Source organism: Uloborus diversus, chromosome 2 (genome assembly GCF_026930045.1).
Source record: "Uloborus diversus isolate 005 chromosome 2, Udiv.v.3.1, whole genome shotgun sequence".
NCBI classification, from domain to species: domain Eukaryota; kingdom Metazoa; phylum Arthropoda; class Arachnida; order Araneae; family Uloboridae; genus Uloborus; species Uloborus diversus.
In genome coordinates this window covers 172,001,178-172,020,691 of record NC_072732.1, presented here as the reverse complement: position 1 = coordinate 172,020,691, position 19,514 = coordinate 172,001,178, and the positions used below count along the sequence as shown (strand labels likewise).

At 34.1% G+C, this 19,514-nt stretch overlaps 1 protein-coding gene across 2 annotated transcripts in view; it reads left to right on the top strand.

The window, feature by feature from the left end:
- Positions 1-19,514, top strand: part of LOC129216152 (diacylglycerol lipase-beta-like) — a 107,584-nt gene that overhangs the window by 58,595 nt on the left and 29,475 nt on the right. For both annotated transcript variants that reach the window (XM_054850311.1, XM_054850312.1), the window contains exons 7-8: positions 10,211-10,331; positions 11,699-11,861. In XM_054850311.1, the coding sequence (XP_054706286.1) occupies positions 10,211-10,331; positions 11,699-11,861 (284 nt within the window). The remainder of the gene's footprint in view (positions 1-10,210; positions 10,332-11,698; positions 11,862-19,514) is intronic.

Genomic DNA, 19,514 nt, shown 5'->3' with positions numbered 1-19,514 from the left:
GTTAGGGCATGATTTGGAACCCCAGGTATGGGGTTGGGGCAATGCGAAACGATTTTCTGGAGCCTATCATGACAATTTTACCATTTGCTCCAGAAGATTTGCTAAATACAATTTTCTGCAACTGCAAGAGTGGTTGTGGTTCGCAATCGGATGCAGGAAAGCGGGCTTGCAGTGCTCTTTAACTTGGGGCCAATTGTAATGGGCAAGCTTGTCTCAATGCTCTACCATATCAGAGCGACATTAACGAAGATAGGAGAGTCATTCCACGTCAATTGACCTAATTTTTCATATCGTCCCCACTCGACCATCTCCGATTTGGATGAAGTTTTATGGAGGCGTAGAGATGCCTTTGAAACTAATCTATGCAAATTTTCAGCTTCCTAGATCCAAATCCTGAGGATCTACATCTCCGGAAAATGTGATCCAAGATGGCGGATCAGCTTTTTTGTGCCAAATTGCCAAGTTTACACCAATTTTACAGAAAATTTTAATACACTGGAAGCCTGAAATTTTAGGCGCTTAAAGTATGGTTGACCTTTAGTATATTCAGGTATTTTTGTGAATTTGAGCTCTTTAGATTTTGTGTAGCATGCTCGTGAACTTGTGAAAAAGCGCGATGGGAAATTTTTTTCCTGGATTTTACGTTGTCATAAAATCTAAACGAAAATAATTCAAAAGTTCGTACTGCGTGTTTTTATTGTAAAAATGCTTGTTTTTAATGAGTTACAGTTACAGAGCTTAAATATGTATTTTCTGGAAGATATTGTGATTCAAAGTGGCTATCAAAACGCTTCAAGTGAAAAATAGCCTATTTTCAAAGCGCTATAGCTCAAGTTTGTCACCTTGCATCTTCTTTTCGTTTACACCATTAGAAAGAACACACTTTTTCCTTTCAAAATAAGTTTTTTCTTCGATGGTGTTCTTTCGAATAAGGATAAAAAAAAAACGAGCTTGAAATTATGTCAGTCGTAACGAATTGCCATGTTCAATCTCAGATTACGGGACATTTTATAATACTGGAAGCCTGAAATTTTAGGAGCTTAAAGTACTTTTGGTTGTCAACACGTTCTAGTATTTTTGTGAGTTTGAGTTCAAAAACTTTTGTGTAGCACGTATGCAAAGTCTAGACAAAACACATCAAAGAAACATTTTCCTGGATTTTAGAATGTCATAAATTCTGAACAAAAATGATTCAAATGCTCGAACTTTGTAGTTCTATTGTTGCTATGCATGTTTTTAATGGGTTATAGTTGGAGCGTAAATATTGATTTTCTAAGAGATAATGACATCCAAAGTGGCTATCAAAATAGTTCACAAGAAGAATAGCCTGTTTTTAATGCCCTTTAGCTCAAGTCTGTCACCTTGCATCTTCCTTTCGTTGGTACCATGAGAAAGAAAATATTTTTTCCTATAAAAATAATTTTCCTTTTCGATGTAGTCTATACACGATGTTGTTCTTTCAGATCAGTGGGAAAAAATGAGCTTGATATACTATTTGTCGTTAGCGAGAAAATCTCGTTCTTAAATAAATAAAGAAAGGTGAATGCCGTGACAACCGACTTATAGGGATTTTGCAACTGTTATAAGTCAGAAATAGTTTTTTATTAATCATTTAAAAATATACTTTGCAAATGAAATATGATAAAAAAAAAATTATCTTGTTCTTTCTAGTGTATCAGTCCGCTTCCTGAACAAAATACTTTTCTGATTCTAACATATTTCATTTACAAAAGAACTTTTTAAATGATTCATGAAAAAACTGTTTCTGACTTATAACAGTTGCAAAACCCCTATAAGTCGGTTGTCACAGCATTCACCTTTCTTTATTTATTTAAGAACGAGATTTTCTCGCTAACGACAAATAGTATATCAAGTTCATTTTTTCCCACTGAACTGAAAGAACACCATCGAAAAGAAAACCAATTTTTATAGGAAACAATATGTTCTTTCTCATGGTACCAACGAAAGGAAGATGCAAGGTGACAAACTTAAGCTACAGGGCATTAAAAACAGGCTATTCTTCGTGTGAACTATTTTGATAGCCACTTTGGATGCCATTATCTCTTAGAAAATCAATATTTACGCTCTGCAACTATAACCCATTAAAAATATGCATAGCAAGAATAGAATTACAAAATTCGAGCATTTGAATCATTTTTGTTCAGAATTTATGACATTCTAAAATCCAGGAAAAAGTTCCTCTGCTGTGTTTTTTCGAGACTTTGCATACGAGCTACACAAAAGTTTATGAACTTAAACTCACAAAAATACTAGAACGTGTTGACAACTAAAAGTACTTTAAGCTCCTAAAATTTCAGGTTTTTAGTGTTATAAAATGTCTTGTAATCTGAGATTGAACATGGCAATTCGTTACGACTGACATAATTTCAAGCTCGTTTTTTTATCCTTATTCGAAAGAACACCATCAAAAACAAAACTTATTTTGAAAAGAAAAAGTGTTTTCTTTCTAATGGTATAAACGAAAAGAAGATGCAAGGTGACAAACTTGAGCTATAGCGCTTTGAAAATATGCTATTTTTCACTTGAAGCGTTTTGATAGCCACTTTGAATCACAATATCTTCCAGAAAATACATATTTAAGCTCTGTAACTGTAACCCATTAAGAACAAGCATTTTTACAATGGAGTCACACAGTACAAGCATTTGAATTATTTTTGTTCAGATTTTATGACAACCTAAATTCCAGGAAAAAATTTTCCCATCGCGCTTTTTTTACAAGTTCACGCGTATGCTACACAAAATCTAACGAGCTCAAATTCACAAAAATACTTGAATATACTAACGGTCAACCATACTTTAAGCGCCTTAAATTTCAGGCTTCTAGTGTAATAAAATTTCTTGTAAAATTGGTGTAAACTTGGCAATTTGGCACAAAAAGCTGATCCGCCATCTTGGATCACATTTTTCGGAGATCCTAGATCCTCAGGATTTGGATATACGAAGCTGAAAATTTGCATTGATTAGTTTCAAAGGCATTACTACGCCTCTATAAAATTTCATCCAAATCCGAGATGGTCGAGTGGGGACCCCTAGGTCACTTGACATGGTATGACTCAGGACCTTTGACCCCGAAATCATGGAAGAACTTGAGACAAATGTCGTTGAAGACTATAATGAAGACCAGTTTTAAATTTACCAGCAGCCGAAAGACGACGATGAAGAGGAAGAAGATGATTAAAATTATAAATTGTAGTTTTTGTACTCTTTATTCCATTTTTTTTACTTTAAAAATAAATGTATTGAATGATATTTTTTAATAAAAAGATTAATTCATAATTTATTTGTTTTTTTTTCATCATGTAAGAATTTATTAATATTAATTAGGTTAAAATTCAAATATAATTCCTATATTTTCATTAACAATTCTGCAATTACATGGGCAGGTAAGTGTTAAGTAAATTAATACTGAAGAAAAAGTGGACAGGTTAGAAAAAAAATTATAAAATAAAATATAATAGTTAATAAAAATTGACAAATATTTATAATCATTGATTTATCGATAGTTCATCAACTATATATGGCGCGTTTTCGACCGGAGGCAGCGGTTCACCTGAAGTGATCCTGTGACCGCGCGCTCTCCGCCCTCTATCTCGAAAATGGTTCACCGTATAAAATTTTTTTAAAACAAAATTTGTAGAGAATTTTGTATTCAACAATATTGATAATAAATAAAAATAGCAAAAAACCCATATAGTCCAGTCAATAGGTAGAAAAAAACGGGCTTGCCTTACAAAAAATGGGGTCAAAGATTTTATTTTTTAAATTTGTGTATACTAGTGCCAATATGAAAAAACCAAGTTATCCAACACGAAAGACCTCGGGAGAACTTTTGGGGGCCGAAAACCCCCAAAAATTTGTTACTTTTTGTAGTATTTTCAAAATATCTCAAAAATGGTTAAAATTACAAAAAAACTTCCAATGCAAATGTTAAAGAGGATTAAATTTCCTTCAACTTTTGTCAGTACAACATTTTTGTAACATGAAAAGCAAGCGAGTTACAGCTTCTTGAAAGTCACACTTTTCTGAACCCCTTCAGCGAAGTGCATGAAAGCGCATCGGATAACGGAGGAAAAAAGGAGAAACGCCGGCAGTCTGACCTTGGAAATCATTTGTCTTTCACAGCTGAGGGTAAATGCCTCCGTTCCCTTTAATTTAAACAAAACACCCTCATTTCATCCCCCCCCCTTTTTTTTCTCCAAATGAGATGAATCGACTCAATAGCTACTCATGTTGGTCACTTCAGAGTTTGAGCGAGAGTATGTTTTATCAATTTGTGTGTTCTGAATTACAATTTTTTTCCTACAAATGATTACGCCTGACCAAGGTGTTTTTTTTTAATTATTATTATCATTATTATTTGCGAAATCAGTTTTCATGAATGCGAAATAAAGATTGTGAAGGAGAAGGGAACAGAAAATCTTCAAAGATGCAGCGCAAAACGGCAAAATGAAGAACATCAGCGTTTTTTGAAGTTCTTAAAAGAAGTGACAATTCACACTGCCTGTCACAAATGCTATATCAATGAGCAATCAATCTCTTCCCTTGAAGTAATGGTTGAACCTAACATGTTAACTAAATTCCTTAAGAAAGATTTCTGGCAAATTATAACAAAAAGAATTGTCTTATTCTACTTCTTGAGACATATTTCGAAGAGTGTGGCATTGAAGTCAGGCAGACTCAAGATGATGCCGACTCACTCACTTACTGCTCTTTCAAAGGCAAAAGAAATTGAAAAGGTTGTTATAGTGAGCGAGAGGACTGATGACAGCTTTAGGACAGCCTTTCAGCAACTTGTTCTTTTTAAAACCTGGAAGAGGGAATGCTTGTGATTTGTTTTTTTCCCCACTAAATCTTTTAAGTTTGACCCCAGCAATATTCTTTTCATCCATGCGTCTAGTGGGTGTGATACTTCGGCAATCTTTGGCCAAGGCAAAATTAAGTTGTACAAAATAGTCAAAAAAAAAAAAAAAAAAAAAAACTCCTGAAATTAAGGAAGCTATTGAAGTATTTATGGATCCAATCTGTCATCATGATGCCTTCCTTAGCTGCAGCTGGAGAAAACATTTTGCAAATATTATACACAGGTGACGTAAAGTATTTGAAACTATCTTTGGATACTTTGCAATTTAATCTTTTTATAAAACTAGTATACAGGGCTAAGATAAATCTTGCAGGGCTACCTCCAACGTGCGGGGAGGGGGGGCATGCTGGACGTTATCATTCATATCGGTTCTACCACCAAATTCAAAGTTGGTTGGGCAACATATTTGATCCAGAGAAATGGGGTTGGGAACGCAGGACGCAAGGTCTAATGCATGTTGACACGAAAAGAGATTCAGTTACTCAGAATCTTTTGAAGATTGTACCTTGTACCTGCAAGAAAAATGGTACTGGAGCCTGTTCTTGTCACAAGGCAGGTTTAAAATGCTCCAGCACGTGCAAACACTGCAGTGGCACAAATTGTGAAAATGTTGCAGAAATTTCATCTTTGGATGAGACTGCTGAAGAAGATAATTTGTTCCAGGAGCTTTTAGAAGTACCGCAACAAGGAGATGAACAATTAAAGGACCACAGCTTCTTTCTACCCCCTACAGATTCTGAACTGGGAGAACCTGAACCTTCAAAACGGCTTCGAAGAAGATAAACAGCGTATTTTGTTGTTATTTCTCTATTTGCTTTACGGTCGAATGAATCTCTCTAATTTAGATGTATGTATTAATCTTCTACAGTTGGATTTCCATTTTGTAAGGTAATTCTTTTGGGTTTTTCATGCCTCAAAAAGTCAGTTTCTGCAGAATTTTTTCAAAGTGTTCATTACGTATTACTCTTGTACCTTTATTTATTCATTTTTATGTCTATTGTTTGCTTATTATCACCCTAATATTTATTCATTCACATTTATATTCGAATATTGCATTTTCGCTTGTAATAGAATAGATGGTACGAATTATGTGCTTTAAATGAATGAGAAGATTTTGTAATTCAATTACAAACTGCAATATAAATCATATGTTATTGGAGTCTGACTGAAGACCACCTCTGTCAGACTAGAAATATTAGTTCGTGAGCGGTGGGGGAGGGTTTATTATTATTATTGTATCAGAGCATAGGATGCATGACTGTGTTGATTGTTTGCTTATTAGCTGCCTAATATTCATTCCTTCACATTAATATTTAAAAATCGCATCTTTGTTTGCAATAATTAGACTAGAATGTACGAATTATATCCCTCAAATGAATGTATATATTGTGTAATTCCGTTACAAACAACAATATATCATCTATTATTGGAGTCTGATGAAGAATACCTCTGTCAGATCAGAAATGTTAGTTTCGTGAGCAGTGGGGAAGGTTTTTTTTAAAATTATTATTGCATCGTCGTATGTGCTTTAAATGAATGCGTATATATGTATTTCGGTTTCATAATACATCGTTTGTTTTTGGAGTCTAGTGGGAACTAATCTGTCAGCCAGAATTGCTACTGTGTCCAGCGGGGGGGGGGGGGGGGGGGGGGGGGTTGAGCAAGAAACTCAAACTACTCTAACTGTCGATAAACTGTCTGAAACTAAAGTTTCTATTGAAGTTCTAATAATTATGACGCCTTGCTTTCAGTGTGAAAGCTTTTTTTTTTTTCGGAGTGGAGGAAAACTGCCTATTTTCAAAGAGCTATAGCAAGCTTGTTATTTGTGCTACAAAAAAGTTGTAAATACAAAAGTTGTAGGAAATTTTATGTTCTTTAAACTTTATATTTAAAACTTTTTTCTAAGTTGAACCATTTCGGAGATATTTTGGAAAAAACAAAAAAAGTCATAAATTTTTGTGGTTTTTCGACCCCCAAAAGTTCTCCCGGGGTCTTTCGTGTTGGATAACTTGGTTTTTCCATGTCGGCACCAATATGTACAAATTAAGAAAATAAAATCTTTGACCCCATTTTTTGCAAGGTAAAATGTATCTATTGACTGGACTAATAGGAAATGAAATATTTACAAAAAAAGCGAAAAAAAACAGCTTTTTGTGACCTTTGACTTTGAAATTTAATAGTTGCGTACACCCAACCATATGTAGGTTTTGAGACAACTTTTAGGGTGTCAATATACAAGTATTTACAGACTTACATCTGGGTATCTCGAATTCCGAGGTGAACTTACTATAATGACTGGACTAGTGTCTCACCACCCAATTATTGACCAGTTGCCGAACTTAAAGACCTGTCTTTTCCAAAAATCCACAGACCACAATTCTAAAAAAACACCAAAACATTCCTAAAAATCGATTTCAATGCATCAAAAGATACCAATGGCTTGAATTGAGCAAAGAGTATGCAAGAAGTATAACAAGCGTTTTCACGTTTAACTAAGAAAGCCCTCTGAGCTCTGAAGCTGAACCAGATCACAATGCCAAAGCGCATTCCCTATGATTTTGGTTTACAGAACGTCACATTTGCTTGACAATCTTGCAACCGAAAGGCCTCATCAAATTCGTTCGCACCAAACATGAAATTTTACCAAATGATTAAATACTAGTATGCAGTATGCACACATACCTAACCTTAAAGTATGCTTAATGAGAAAAGACATTAAGCATACTTTTAAGAAAAGACAGAAAATTGCAATGATGTCTCCAAATTTGCCGAATTGTCAGATACAATTAAGCGAATAAGGATATTATTTGCTAGGTCTCAGTGGCGCACCCAGGATTTTTCCCGGGTGGGGCTGGAAGTTTCGTAAGGAACTCTCATGCGTGAAATGAGGGGCATATTTCGAGAACGCTCCCTCCCTCAGATTGATGCAGATTTTTTTTTTTTAATTTCGTTTTAGTGTAGTTAAAATTTTGTGTCGACTTTTAAAAACTTTAAAAGAACACAATAGTTTTATTTCCTCCTCTCAGTACTTTCTTTCTCTTTATCCATATGAATAAAGAGAAAGAAACTACAAAATGTGTTTGAATTTTAAATGGTAATAAGACACGCATCAACATTATCATTCTCAAACTAAGAAAAAAATTTGAATTAAGAAAACTAACAATATTACTTAGAAAAATAAGTGGTGTGCTCCTCAGTGGTGAAAAAGCCTCACCCCCCCCCCCCTTTTTTAAAAATTTAATATCTCTTTTAATTAAATTTTCTAAATTCCGTATTTTTTTCCCAAAATTGAAACCAAAATTTTAGGTTAACTTTGCTGACTTTAGAGGGTAGAGGTTTCTCCTGGAAATTTTCCGAAATTGAAGCTTTAAAAACGCAATTCTATGCTTGTCTTTGGTAATGTTGAGGAAATGGAGAAGATTCTGGGGTTCTCTCCGGAAATTTTTCGACGCTGAACTCTGAAAAGCGCATTTGTAGGCTGTTTTTGGAGACATTAGAGGGGGCAATAAAAGATCTGCTCTGATTTTTTTTAAAACTCGGTCTTCTTTAATAAGACACAACTTTAGACAAACATAGAGCGACGTCAATAATTCGACGGCTCACCTCTGGGAATTTTTCGCCATTGAACTGTGACTTTATTTTACTGAATTTTGCGACTTTGGACTTCGTTTGGAACGAGGATGCAGGATATTCGAGGTTTCCTCCCGAAATCTTTTTCAAAATTGAAATCAATTTTAGGCAGTTTTTGGGGCTGAAGGGTGTGGGACTAACTAAAGCAGCGGAAATGTCGGAGAACAAAATTTTAATTTTTTCGAATCAACGTTTGAAGGAGGAGGGGGGAGGGGAGGCACGGAAGTGAAGTTTTAAAAATGCATGCTTAGTCTATTTTTGGGAGCGACAGTTCTGGGGGTTAGTAAGGGATCTCCTTCGGAATTTTTTGGAATTTTTAATCTTAAAGATGCAATTTCAAGACATCGTTGGTAGTAACGTTAGGAAATGAATTTGGGTTGAGGGTCCTCTAGCATTTTTTTTTTGGAATTGCAGTCCTAAAAATGCATTTCAAGCTCTCTTATAAGAAGAGTCAGGATTCGGGGTCTGTCTCTTCCCTAAACCTTTTTCCCAGAAAAATTTTAGAAACACAATTTTATATGTTGAAACACGAGGAAGACTTCCTAGCGCTGTGTTTTACTACAATCGAAAAGACAATTGAGACCGTGTCAAACCCAAAAAGCAGACCAAGTTGAACCAAGGATCCAGAATAGGCTTTTAGCGTAGGCCTTGATCCTCTTGAGACTTTTAGGAATGGATGTTTTTTCTTTAATTTTTTTTTTGAAATTATAGGTCTAAAAATGCACTTTGAGTATTATGTTTAGTGATGTTAGGGTAGGGAAAGGTTTGGTTTCCACTGAAATTTTCAGATATTGAAGCTCTAAAAACGCAATTTTAAATTATCTTTTGTAATGTCCGGGAAAGGGGTGGGAATTTTGAGATTTATCCCTCCTAAAAACATATTAGAAAGCTATATTTTGGGATCTTTAGAAAGGGGAAAGGAAGAGATCCCCTGCAGGTAATAGTTCAAAATGGAAATCCACAAAAAGCCATGTTTGGCCAAGTTAGGGAAGAAAGCGAGTAAGTGGATCTAATCCTAATATATATATTTTCTAAAATTGAAATCCTAGAACAATTATTTAAAGTCATCTTTGGTAAAATTAGGAAGGGGTAGAGATCGGGGACCCCCTCCTCCAAAAATTTTCCAAAATTAAAGGCCAAAAAAACGAAATTTTATGCCTCCTCTTTGGTCTGGTCAAGGGGTTGATGACCCTTTTTAAAATTTCTTCTGGCTTCTGGGAGAGGCTTAAGCCCCTTAAAACCCTCCGCGGGTGCGCCACTGCTAGGTCAATTGGTAAAAGTTGCTGTTCTATCTTGAATTGTGCGAATCGTTAGCTAATTATTTTTGCCATCGAAAAGCTGCTATCCATCGAAGAATGAAATTTGAGCTTCTAATATCATCACTGATTTCTGGTTCTATCGATTATATTCGTATGTTACAAACTTTAAAATAGTAGCGTTACTGCTATGAGTAATCAACTCAAATTACAGAATATAAATTCCAATTTTGATGTAAAAAATTACTTGATCTGATGGGAATGAAACTAGTACTATCCTGCAGAATTTGAAATTAGCCACATGTTACTGCTATACGTAGCGAATTTTTTAACTGTCCCAGGACCTTCATAAGTATAACTTGGACTTGTGTCATAGGGGCTAATTTATAATGCAGAAATATTACTTTATGCAACTGAAATATAGCGTAGTATTTTTTTACAGGATTTAGATCTAGTCGCTTCGGATGTTATTGCTGGTTTATTGCTGTACCGAAAAAAGTGTCTTAAAAATTGGAAGACCGAAAAGCTCGCTATTGCAGCATCGCCGCCCATTGTTCTACTAGGTAAATATAACTAAATGAACTCTTCTTCGTTGAAAGGTAGCTCTTAGTAGATAGTTCTTAGGGTCATGTTTATGAGACTTTTTTAAGGGGCTATAGACTCCACCCACTTGCGGTGTCTTATTCTTTACGATCGATGCTTAACACTATTTCTGCTTCAAGAAATTAGGATTATATATCGTAGCTCTGACAAGTTGAGCTATGACCTTCACAATGTTTAAACTTCTGTTCAGTGAAAAAAAGGTGCCGACTGCCTTGTCTAGAGGTGAGTCAGAGAAGTCTGACTGCGAACGGGAGATTCTGGTTTCGAATCCCGGCTCAGACACGGATGTACTGTTCACATGTGAGAAGTTGAGATATTTCCTGGAACAAGTCCATTTCTTTCAAGGGAGAGCAATCAGTAAGAAGAGGAATTGTTAGGCACAGAAGTTGGGCTGCCATTGCAACCCTTTTATTGGCGAGAAAATCATCTACCGCTTGCTCCTTTTTACCTGAATTATATTGTTCGCCAAATGGGCAATAACACTGCAAACTAAATCCGCAAGTTCTTCAGCCTTTTTCCTCACCCTTATTTCAACAAATGGAATCGTTCAAGCAGTCGAGCAGTGGAGCTCAACTTGCCAGAGGTGGACAGTACTTTCTCTCTCTTGTCCTTTCCTTTCTTTGTGTGAATGAGCTGTTGTGTCGTGAATGGTTGCCTACTATATAAACGGGCCCTTATGGCATGTGTGTATTGTGGAAGTCGGACTAAACACCAAATTACGGTACAGTTGGAAAAGTGAGGCCGCGCACCACAAACTGCCAGCCCAGCTAGCACAAGACAACAACAACAGTGATCAAGGGACATGGTATTCGCTTGGATTTGAGTTGGAATACCTTTTCAAAACTGATGCATCAGTTTCCCAACTCAGCTCCACACCATTTACCCCTACCCTTAACCATCCTAAAAGGAAGTAAACATTGCCAAGGTCATGCATCAACACTACTAGAGCCATTCCACGGAAAACGGTCATTTTGTCCCGCACGTGACGCCTCATATATTTAATTTAAAGTAATACTTTTAAAATATTAATGAATACTACTTTTCTGCTTAAGAAATTACGAATTTATGTGTGCAAAAAAAAGTTCTTTTGCAAAAAAAGTTTGTCATTACCCTTTGAAGTTATTGTTTTTTAATGAAATATATGAACCGTCTCGTGCAGTACAAAAGGTTATTTTTTGTGGAATGACCCTCTAGAGCCACACCGTACTTTCCCTAGTAGTTTTTTCAAACAAATGTTCTTTTTTACGTTTTTCATGATGATATATAGCATTTGCTAATCTCTCTCTCTCTGCTTTTTTTTTTTTTTTTTTTTTCGCTTTATTTGCAGATGGTAAGGCCGTTGACAGGTTTCCCCCCAGCGACATGCCTTCGTGGATGAACCTTAAACTGGCTCGAAGGTACTTCAACTTAGGCTTGGGAGTTTTCGGCTGGCCATGGGTCATCTACAGGAACATTTCCTGCGGATGCTGCCTTCTCTTCAAACGTCTCTTGTGAGTTTCTGTTTTTGTCATTTTACCTCTAGTGTATGCAGATGGAAAGTAAATTAGGGGGAATAACTTTGGTAGGAATTGAATCTCGAGTTTCTCTTACATAATTAAAGAAGGATTTTTCCGTTCTATTCGCTCTCCTGAATTACAAGGGTGGATCCAGAAATCTTTCAAGGAGGGGGCGGTCGATATTTTGAACTTACTTTTCGCTACGTATCTGGTTACACATATTTTGGGGAGGGAAGGGGCACATCACTCTTTTTTGAAGCAGCTAAAACATAGAGATTTTTCCAAGGAATTCCCCAAACCTATTCCTTTCCTTTTCCGTTGAAAGAGGTTTTCTAAAATTGCGCATTTTGAAACTTTAACTACAAAAAATTATCCGAGGAAAGTCACTGAACCCATTCTTTCCCCTAACTCAACCTAAAATGCCCACAATCGTGTCTTTAAGAATTACATTTTGCGAAGTACCCGAAGGAAGGAGAGGGCCTTAAACGCCTTCTCCTATTCTCACCAAACATCGTATGAAATTGCCTTTTTGAAACTTCAATTCCGAAAAGTTTCTGGAGGGGAAATTTTAATCCCATTCCTTTCCTTAACATCATCAAAAATCGCCTACATATGCATTGCGTTTCAGAATTTCAACTCGGAAAAATTGCCGGTGAAGGATCTCTTAAGGGAGGGGCGATCGCCTCAATCGCCCATCCCTTGTATCCGTCCCTGCCTGGACATTACTGAATACGTTAGGAAACTGTCGAGTAACCACATGATGTTGCCATCGGCTATTTTGTTGTTACACAGTGAAAATTCAGAAAAATTTTGTGGGAAATATTTCTGTAAAATGGAGTGTTGATAGTACAGAAAAATTTTACAGTAAATTTTACCAGAAAAAGCAAGCGATTGCTACGTCAATGTACAACCACGTGACTCACCGTTTGTATCTCTTTCTTTTTAATAGCCTTGCAATTTGTACTATTAGACGTTGTTATTTCTTATTTTACTTTTTATACACAAAGGTTTATTAACTCACAGCATTCTCGTTTTTTCTAACGTAACATGTTACTATAAAATAGGTATTTACAGTGTACTAGCAACACGAGAAAAAAGCGCATTTTACTGTAAAATTTCAAGAAAATTTTTAACAGGGTACCGCTGCTTGTACTCACATCGTAAATTCTTATAAATTAAAAAGAGGGGGGGGGGGGAGAAAGATAGCTCTGTGAGTTTTTGAGCAATCACGAATTGCTTATTATTCTCACTTGACCGTTTTAGGGGTTCGTCCGTTCATCCATCCGTTCGTCCGTCCTTTGATTTTATTTTGCCCCCCGCCTCCCTCTCTACCGTCGACCGCATCTCCATGCTGCTCCTCCAGCGAGCTGCTGTGTGGTGGCGTCCCTATCCTACACACACACGTACGCACGCATACACGCCTACATACACATGCATACACTCCTAAACACACACACACACACACACACACACACTCGTAATGGAAATCAAAATGTCAAAAATTCAAATGCTTTTTTTTTTTTGAATGCCCAGAGGGACGATATTTGTACATCCGAAAAAGACCACGCGAAAAAAATTTAAATTAAACGATATCAGGTGCTGACAACAAGCAGTTAAAGGAATTATAATAAAGTGTTGGGAACCTTCTTTCTGCTTCGAAAACAGGAATAGCTCTGTTGCATATGTTGAAACAAGGCTTCACTTGATACGCGTCTTGTCAGGCTCAGTCATTTCAATAAAAGTTGTAGTATGAAACCAATCAATCAAACAAAAAACCTGGTCAGACTCCAGTGACATCTGGTGGATTTTGTGGCAACTTTTAACTATATAAACAACAGATAAGATTATTCTTAAAGAGAATAGTTATTCAAAATTGAGTTCAAAAGTATTTGAGTTAATTTAAAAGCGGTTTTTTTTTCTTCCCGAGGAAAAGTGTTTAAAAAGATATTTTAGGCAAAAAGTAAAAAAAATATGAAACTTTGTTTTCAAGAAAAATTAAGTTTGGAAACAAAATCAGATGAATATAAGCTGAGGAAGACAAATCAATGTAAATTCCGTGTAAGAAAAAATGTTGTGATTAATTATTCCATTTTTCGCAATAAGCATTTTCAAAATTATTTGAGTAATGTAACTGCAAACCTTCAATAAATATAAATAGGAGTGAGCATTTATTGCAATTTATACATTGAATAACAATTTCAAACGAATTTAAAAAGAAGTTTTCTGTTCGAAAACGTGTGTGAATAAATGTTTCGGAAATACTGATATTTTTTCTGTTTTTGGAAAGGGGGGGGGGGGTAATTTCTGCTTCCAATTAATAACAAACAAACATTGGAAATTTGGCTCTGAATGAAATAAGGCGTAATATTATATAATTAAACATTACATCTCATGGACGAAACCATACTGTCTATTAAACGTATGAACTATGCTTAATAATTTGTATCAAGAAAAAGTATTTTTTTGGTTTTATTATGCAAAAATTTATTACATATGCTTCATCAAGCACAACTGATAAATATATTTATCAGTTAAAACAGAAAACAAATGAAAGTAGCGATTGTTTCTCATAATTATTACTAACACAGGCAACGCCGGATATTTTTGTTAGTTGATAAATATATTTATGGAAATATTCAGAGAACTTTTAGTTTTTTTTTTTCTTATACTTTAAAGTTTAATTCAAAATTAGTTATTTTTTAAAAACATATACCGAAAATGGTAAATAGCTCAATTTGATATCTTTAGTTTTTTTACAACAAGAATTATTAAAATGCATAGAGATACAATTTTTCTAAAGAAAAATAAGTAGAAAAGTTATCAAATAAAATTTTTGTCATAAAACTGATCGTTAGTATCGATCATTATAAATTACAATTTATAGCATAAAGGAGTACAATGTATGTTAAAAAACAAGAAATTTAAATCATTTAAAGGTACATTGAAACAATAATGAATTCACCCGGAAAAACATGCCAATAAAAATTTCAAAAAAGGAAAACATGGCAGCTTTTCATTTAAAGATTTTTATAAACCTATACATTCCAGCCTTTAAAAAAATAATAATAAAAATTCCCCCCCTTTTTTTTTTTTTTTTGAAGAAAACTTTTGCTTGTTGAAAAAAATAATAAATAAAAATAATAATAACAATTAAAAAAATAAAAACAAGCCTGTTAAAAAGGTAAACGGTATTCCAATGTTTACGCATTGTGAGGAAATTTAAAGGGAAGAAACTTCGCCACATAAATACATTATTGCACAAAAAAACATGAAAAGTTCCACAAATTTTTAAATTATTTGTTTAAGATCAAATTAAAAAAAAAGCCATTAAGTAGCATAAAAAGTTACATTAAAATGAAAAAAAAAAAAAAAAATGGAAAATTAAATTATTTCGTAATCCGCCAAATAAAAACTAAACAGTATTAGGAAGCAACCATGTTACTGTATTCAGCCAAATCCATTAAAGTGTAAAAAATTCGCCAGATAAATATATTAATTAATTAAAAAACAATAAAAGTTTCATCAAAGTATCAAAAGAACAAACATTGGCGACAGCAATTTTAGCAATAGAAAATGTTTTCGCCAATTTCACATGTTCCGCGACTCGATAATTCCCCCATGATTTTAATGTGAATATCAAATGGCAAGAAATATAATGCTGTCAAATTTTGTGACGCCAAAGAATTTCATATATGTGCGTCACGATGCATTTCAACTATTGGCGATAATTTTTCATTTTATTCGTTGTCCCCGTATTCGGTTTTTTGGTTTCAATAAAATGAAGCTTTTATAGTTGTCAAATAAAGTTTGTTCAGCATATTTTTTTTTATATTTTACTGAAACTTTTAGTGTCGTTTCGTGGGTAGTTTCATTTACTGAGAGGATTATTGAAACTTTTAATGAATAAATGGTAATAAAATTATATGTAATAAAACTTTAAATGCTTTCGATCATCGAATTTATTTATTTTTCGAAGTAGTATGTTATTTTGTTTTTTTTTTCGCGGATTTTTAATCAAAACAAAGTAAAATAATTCTCCAAATAAAAACGAGATGTTAAAATAATATGAGAAATCTCGTTAAAATATTTCGCTAAATCAATTTCAATTCTCCATTATTATGTGACATAATCAGCAGAATAAATTAACCTTGTCATAAGTAAAAATTGAAAGTGTGTAAATTTTGTAAAATTAGAAAAAGAAGCAAACATACGACAATGTAAGCCTTGTTTTTTAATTTTCGCCGACGATGATGTAAGTGCAATTTTTCAGTTTTCGCCAAGTAAAGGTAAAGAGAAAATTCACCAAGCTGAGCGACGTACCTGTAACTAAATAATATCAAAAGAGCAAATATGTATTACAGTCTTACCGATATAGTGAAAATAAAACAATTATTGTCGAAATCTTGACGATTGCGCCATTAAATATCTCCTTTAAATATGCAGTAAAATACTATATAATTTATAAACAACAAGGTTTCCTTCTCAGACTTTTTTTTTTAATTTAGAGGAAGATTAATGTTCGAACTCTTCTCGATATCAACTCACATTAAATGTCTCGAAAAATGTATACGTAATGTATGGGGCCGACTTACTAAAAGTGAGACGAAGGCTCAACATGCTTTGGAGTTCCCTCTGCTTCAGGGATGCATTTTACCAGAAGTGAACGCCAATGAGAAATAGTTGAATACTGAGTTGGGACCAGCTTTACCTGAAAAGGAAATTTATTTTCCTTGAAAAACAGACCTGGTACGCCGTTCCGGCATCAATTCACCCTGTAGTACACTACTACACATCGGTTAACCATATCAATGAAATATTACGTTAAAGATTGAAAAAACATCACTTTTGAGAAATGACTGAGCCTGATAAGACACGCATCGAGTGAAGCCTTGGTTGAAATAACTGGGTCATTCCACGAAAATGTCAACCTGCAGGCCAGAATTTCAAACTCAATCAATATTAATGTGTTATACATAATTTTAGAGATACCATTCTTAACTTTCGAATCTCGTAAAAGGTTTTTCAAGATGGATGCCGTGCGAAGAATAATACTGCTTGAAGATCTTCAACAACAACACGTAAATTTCAACTATAAAGCATTCAACAAACGTGATCGGTAATTGTTTAAGCATACATTCGATGTAAATATATATATACAGTGGCTCCCAAAAGTCTTCGTACACCTACGACTTTCAACGAAATAGGCCCCAATCCATTGGTTAGAATTAATATTTCGGAATGGGTATTTAATTATAAGATCTATGATCAATTTTTAACAAAACTACATGAAAAGTTTTTCAAAAATATTAAAACTTAATTTTTTAAAAATCAAAAACCAAAAAGTGCCGGAAATTTCATCTCACAAAAGTCTTCGTACACTTTATAAAATGTCTATATCTTATTGAATAATCTAACTTTTTATTAAGTTATTAATTAGTAGAATATCCTACAGTATTCATAACACTTTTTAAACGTATGGGAATAGATTTCATTCTTTTTCTTTCTTTTTTTTGCGTAATTTCTGAGTAAGTGTTCAACCACACTTCGAGTCTTACTGTTTCCAGCTCTATTTTCGTTTTAAAGCCCTATTTTCGAAATCTAGCTCCCAGATATCTCTAAATACGTTACATTAAGTTAAAATCTAGAGATTGAGGGGGTATTTTCTAAACTTTAGGACAATTTTCGAGGCACTAGGCGCAAACGTTGAAAACCGTGTGCTTCTTATCGTTATCGTGATGAAAAACAAAGTTGTTTCCAATAACCAAATTTTTGGCTAAGAGTTCAAAATTGGTTTTTAAAATATTTAAAGGAACAGCATGATTCATTATTTCATCAAAAAATTACAAACTACCAAGTCCTGATGCTGATATGCACCCTCACACTAGAAAACCTCCACCGTCCTGATTAACTGATCCAAATAAGTTCTTAAGATTAAGTTCCTAATTTTTTCTTCTACATACAGTTATGCAACAATTTAACCAAAAATGTTAAATTTATTTCTATCTGTAAGTAAGACGTGATTCTAAAACGTTTTTAGCTTCTTTATCATGGATTTTGCGGCGAAAAGCGTAAGCTTTCTGTTTTTCGCACGATGAAGAAAATTTCTGCGGGAAGAGGTCTCATTTAATCCAGCTAATCAGAGAACTTGACGAACAATTTTAGGTGAACATTAAATGTAAAATGTTTCATTTAACTCTGCAGAAACTTTTACTGCACTCAAATGTGTATTTTTAAAAAAAATTTTAACTTTAAATCTCCGATCACGTTTTGTCAACTTTGTCGGTTGACCTTTTCTTACCTTGTTTTCGGTCCGATTCCTTTCTCTAAAGTATTTTATCAAGCACTTTACTATACAAACAAATAAATTAACAAATTTAGAGACCTTTCAAGCCAATTTACCACTACTGTGGGAAAAAATTCAAATTTTGAATGGTGTTTGTGGGTTTTTACGAATGCCAGCCATTTTACAGTAATAAGCACAATCTTAAGGAATAAATAAACAAAAAATTAAAGCCAAATAACTCTCAAGGGTCAACACAATGCAAAAATATTAATAAAATGGCATATGTCATTTTTAATCATGAATTTATTCGAAAATATTTGAGTGTACGATGACTTTTGTGGCGTGTTATTTCTCTGTCTCTTCGTTTTCTGACTCATTTCAAAAAGAAGATCCGTCAATATTTTGAAAAAACCAATGGGTTGTATTTAGTATGACATAGGAATGATGTGATAAAATACTGAAGTTCATATCCGAATTCAGTTTCGAGTTATATTGATTTTTCTAAAAAATTTCAAAGTGTACGAACACTTTTGGGAGCCACTGTATATTTTTTTTCAGTTATTGCTTACATTTCGAGATTTCAGTTTCTTCAATTTCTTTCCTTGAATTTTATTTTATTTTATTTTTTTTTTTTCTCGTTGAGCGCAATTCGAATTCTATGTTAAACGGTCTGTTACGTTCGTCACCAAACGTCGTATTTTCCCTTCCACACTTTTTGTAGGACAATAAAAAGAAAATTTTTGCTTTATCCTCTTCCCAAGAGCTTTCTAGAAAGCATTTAAAATGTTGAATTGTTATTAAATTATTTACACAATTAGCTATCAGCGTGATGAGCGTAACATATTGATTGTGACGAACGTAATCGCTTGAAACAAACCTTTCGAACGTTTAGTTCAGTAAAAAATGAATGAAATGTATATGTTGAAATAGTTGTTTTTTCATTGCTACTTTATAATATTTTGTAACTTTTTTCAATAATTAACTCGATATTCAACACATATTTGTGGAATTTTTTTGGGTTGCATTTTATGGAAAAATTAGCAGTTCAAAAAAGAAGAAAAGGGAGAGAGAGAGAGAGTTAAGGTGCAGGTAAACGAAAAGAAAATGACAAGAAAATAAGCAGCAGAACGTATGCGAATATTACAGCAAAACACACACACACACACACACACACACACACACACACAACGATAAAAAAAAAAAAATCAAGAAGACTGCGGAAACAAAAATGAGAAGTCAGGAGATGAGAATCAATTGTAGAGAAGCTAGTAAGCTAGCTTTGTATGGAGTTGTAAATCAATGCAACTTCACTTTTCTCAAGATGCTAAGTTTACGGAAAGATTCAAAAAGCACGCTCTTCCATG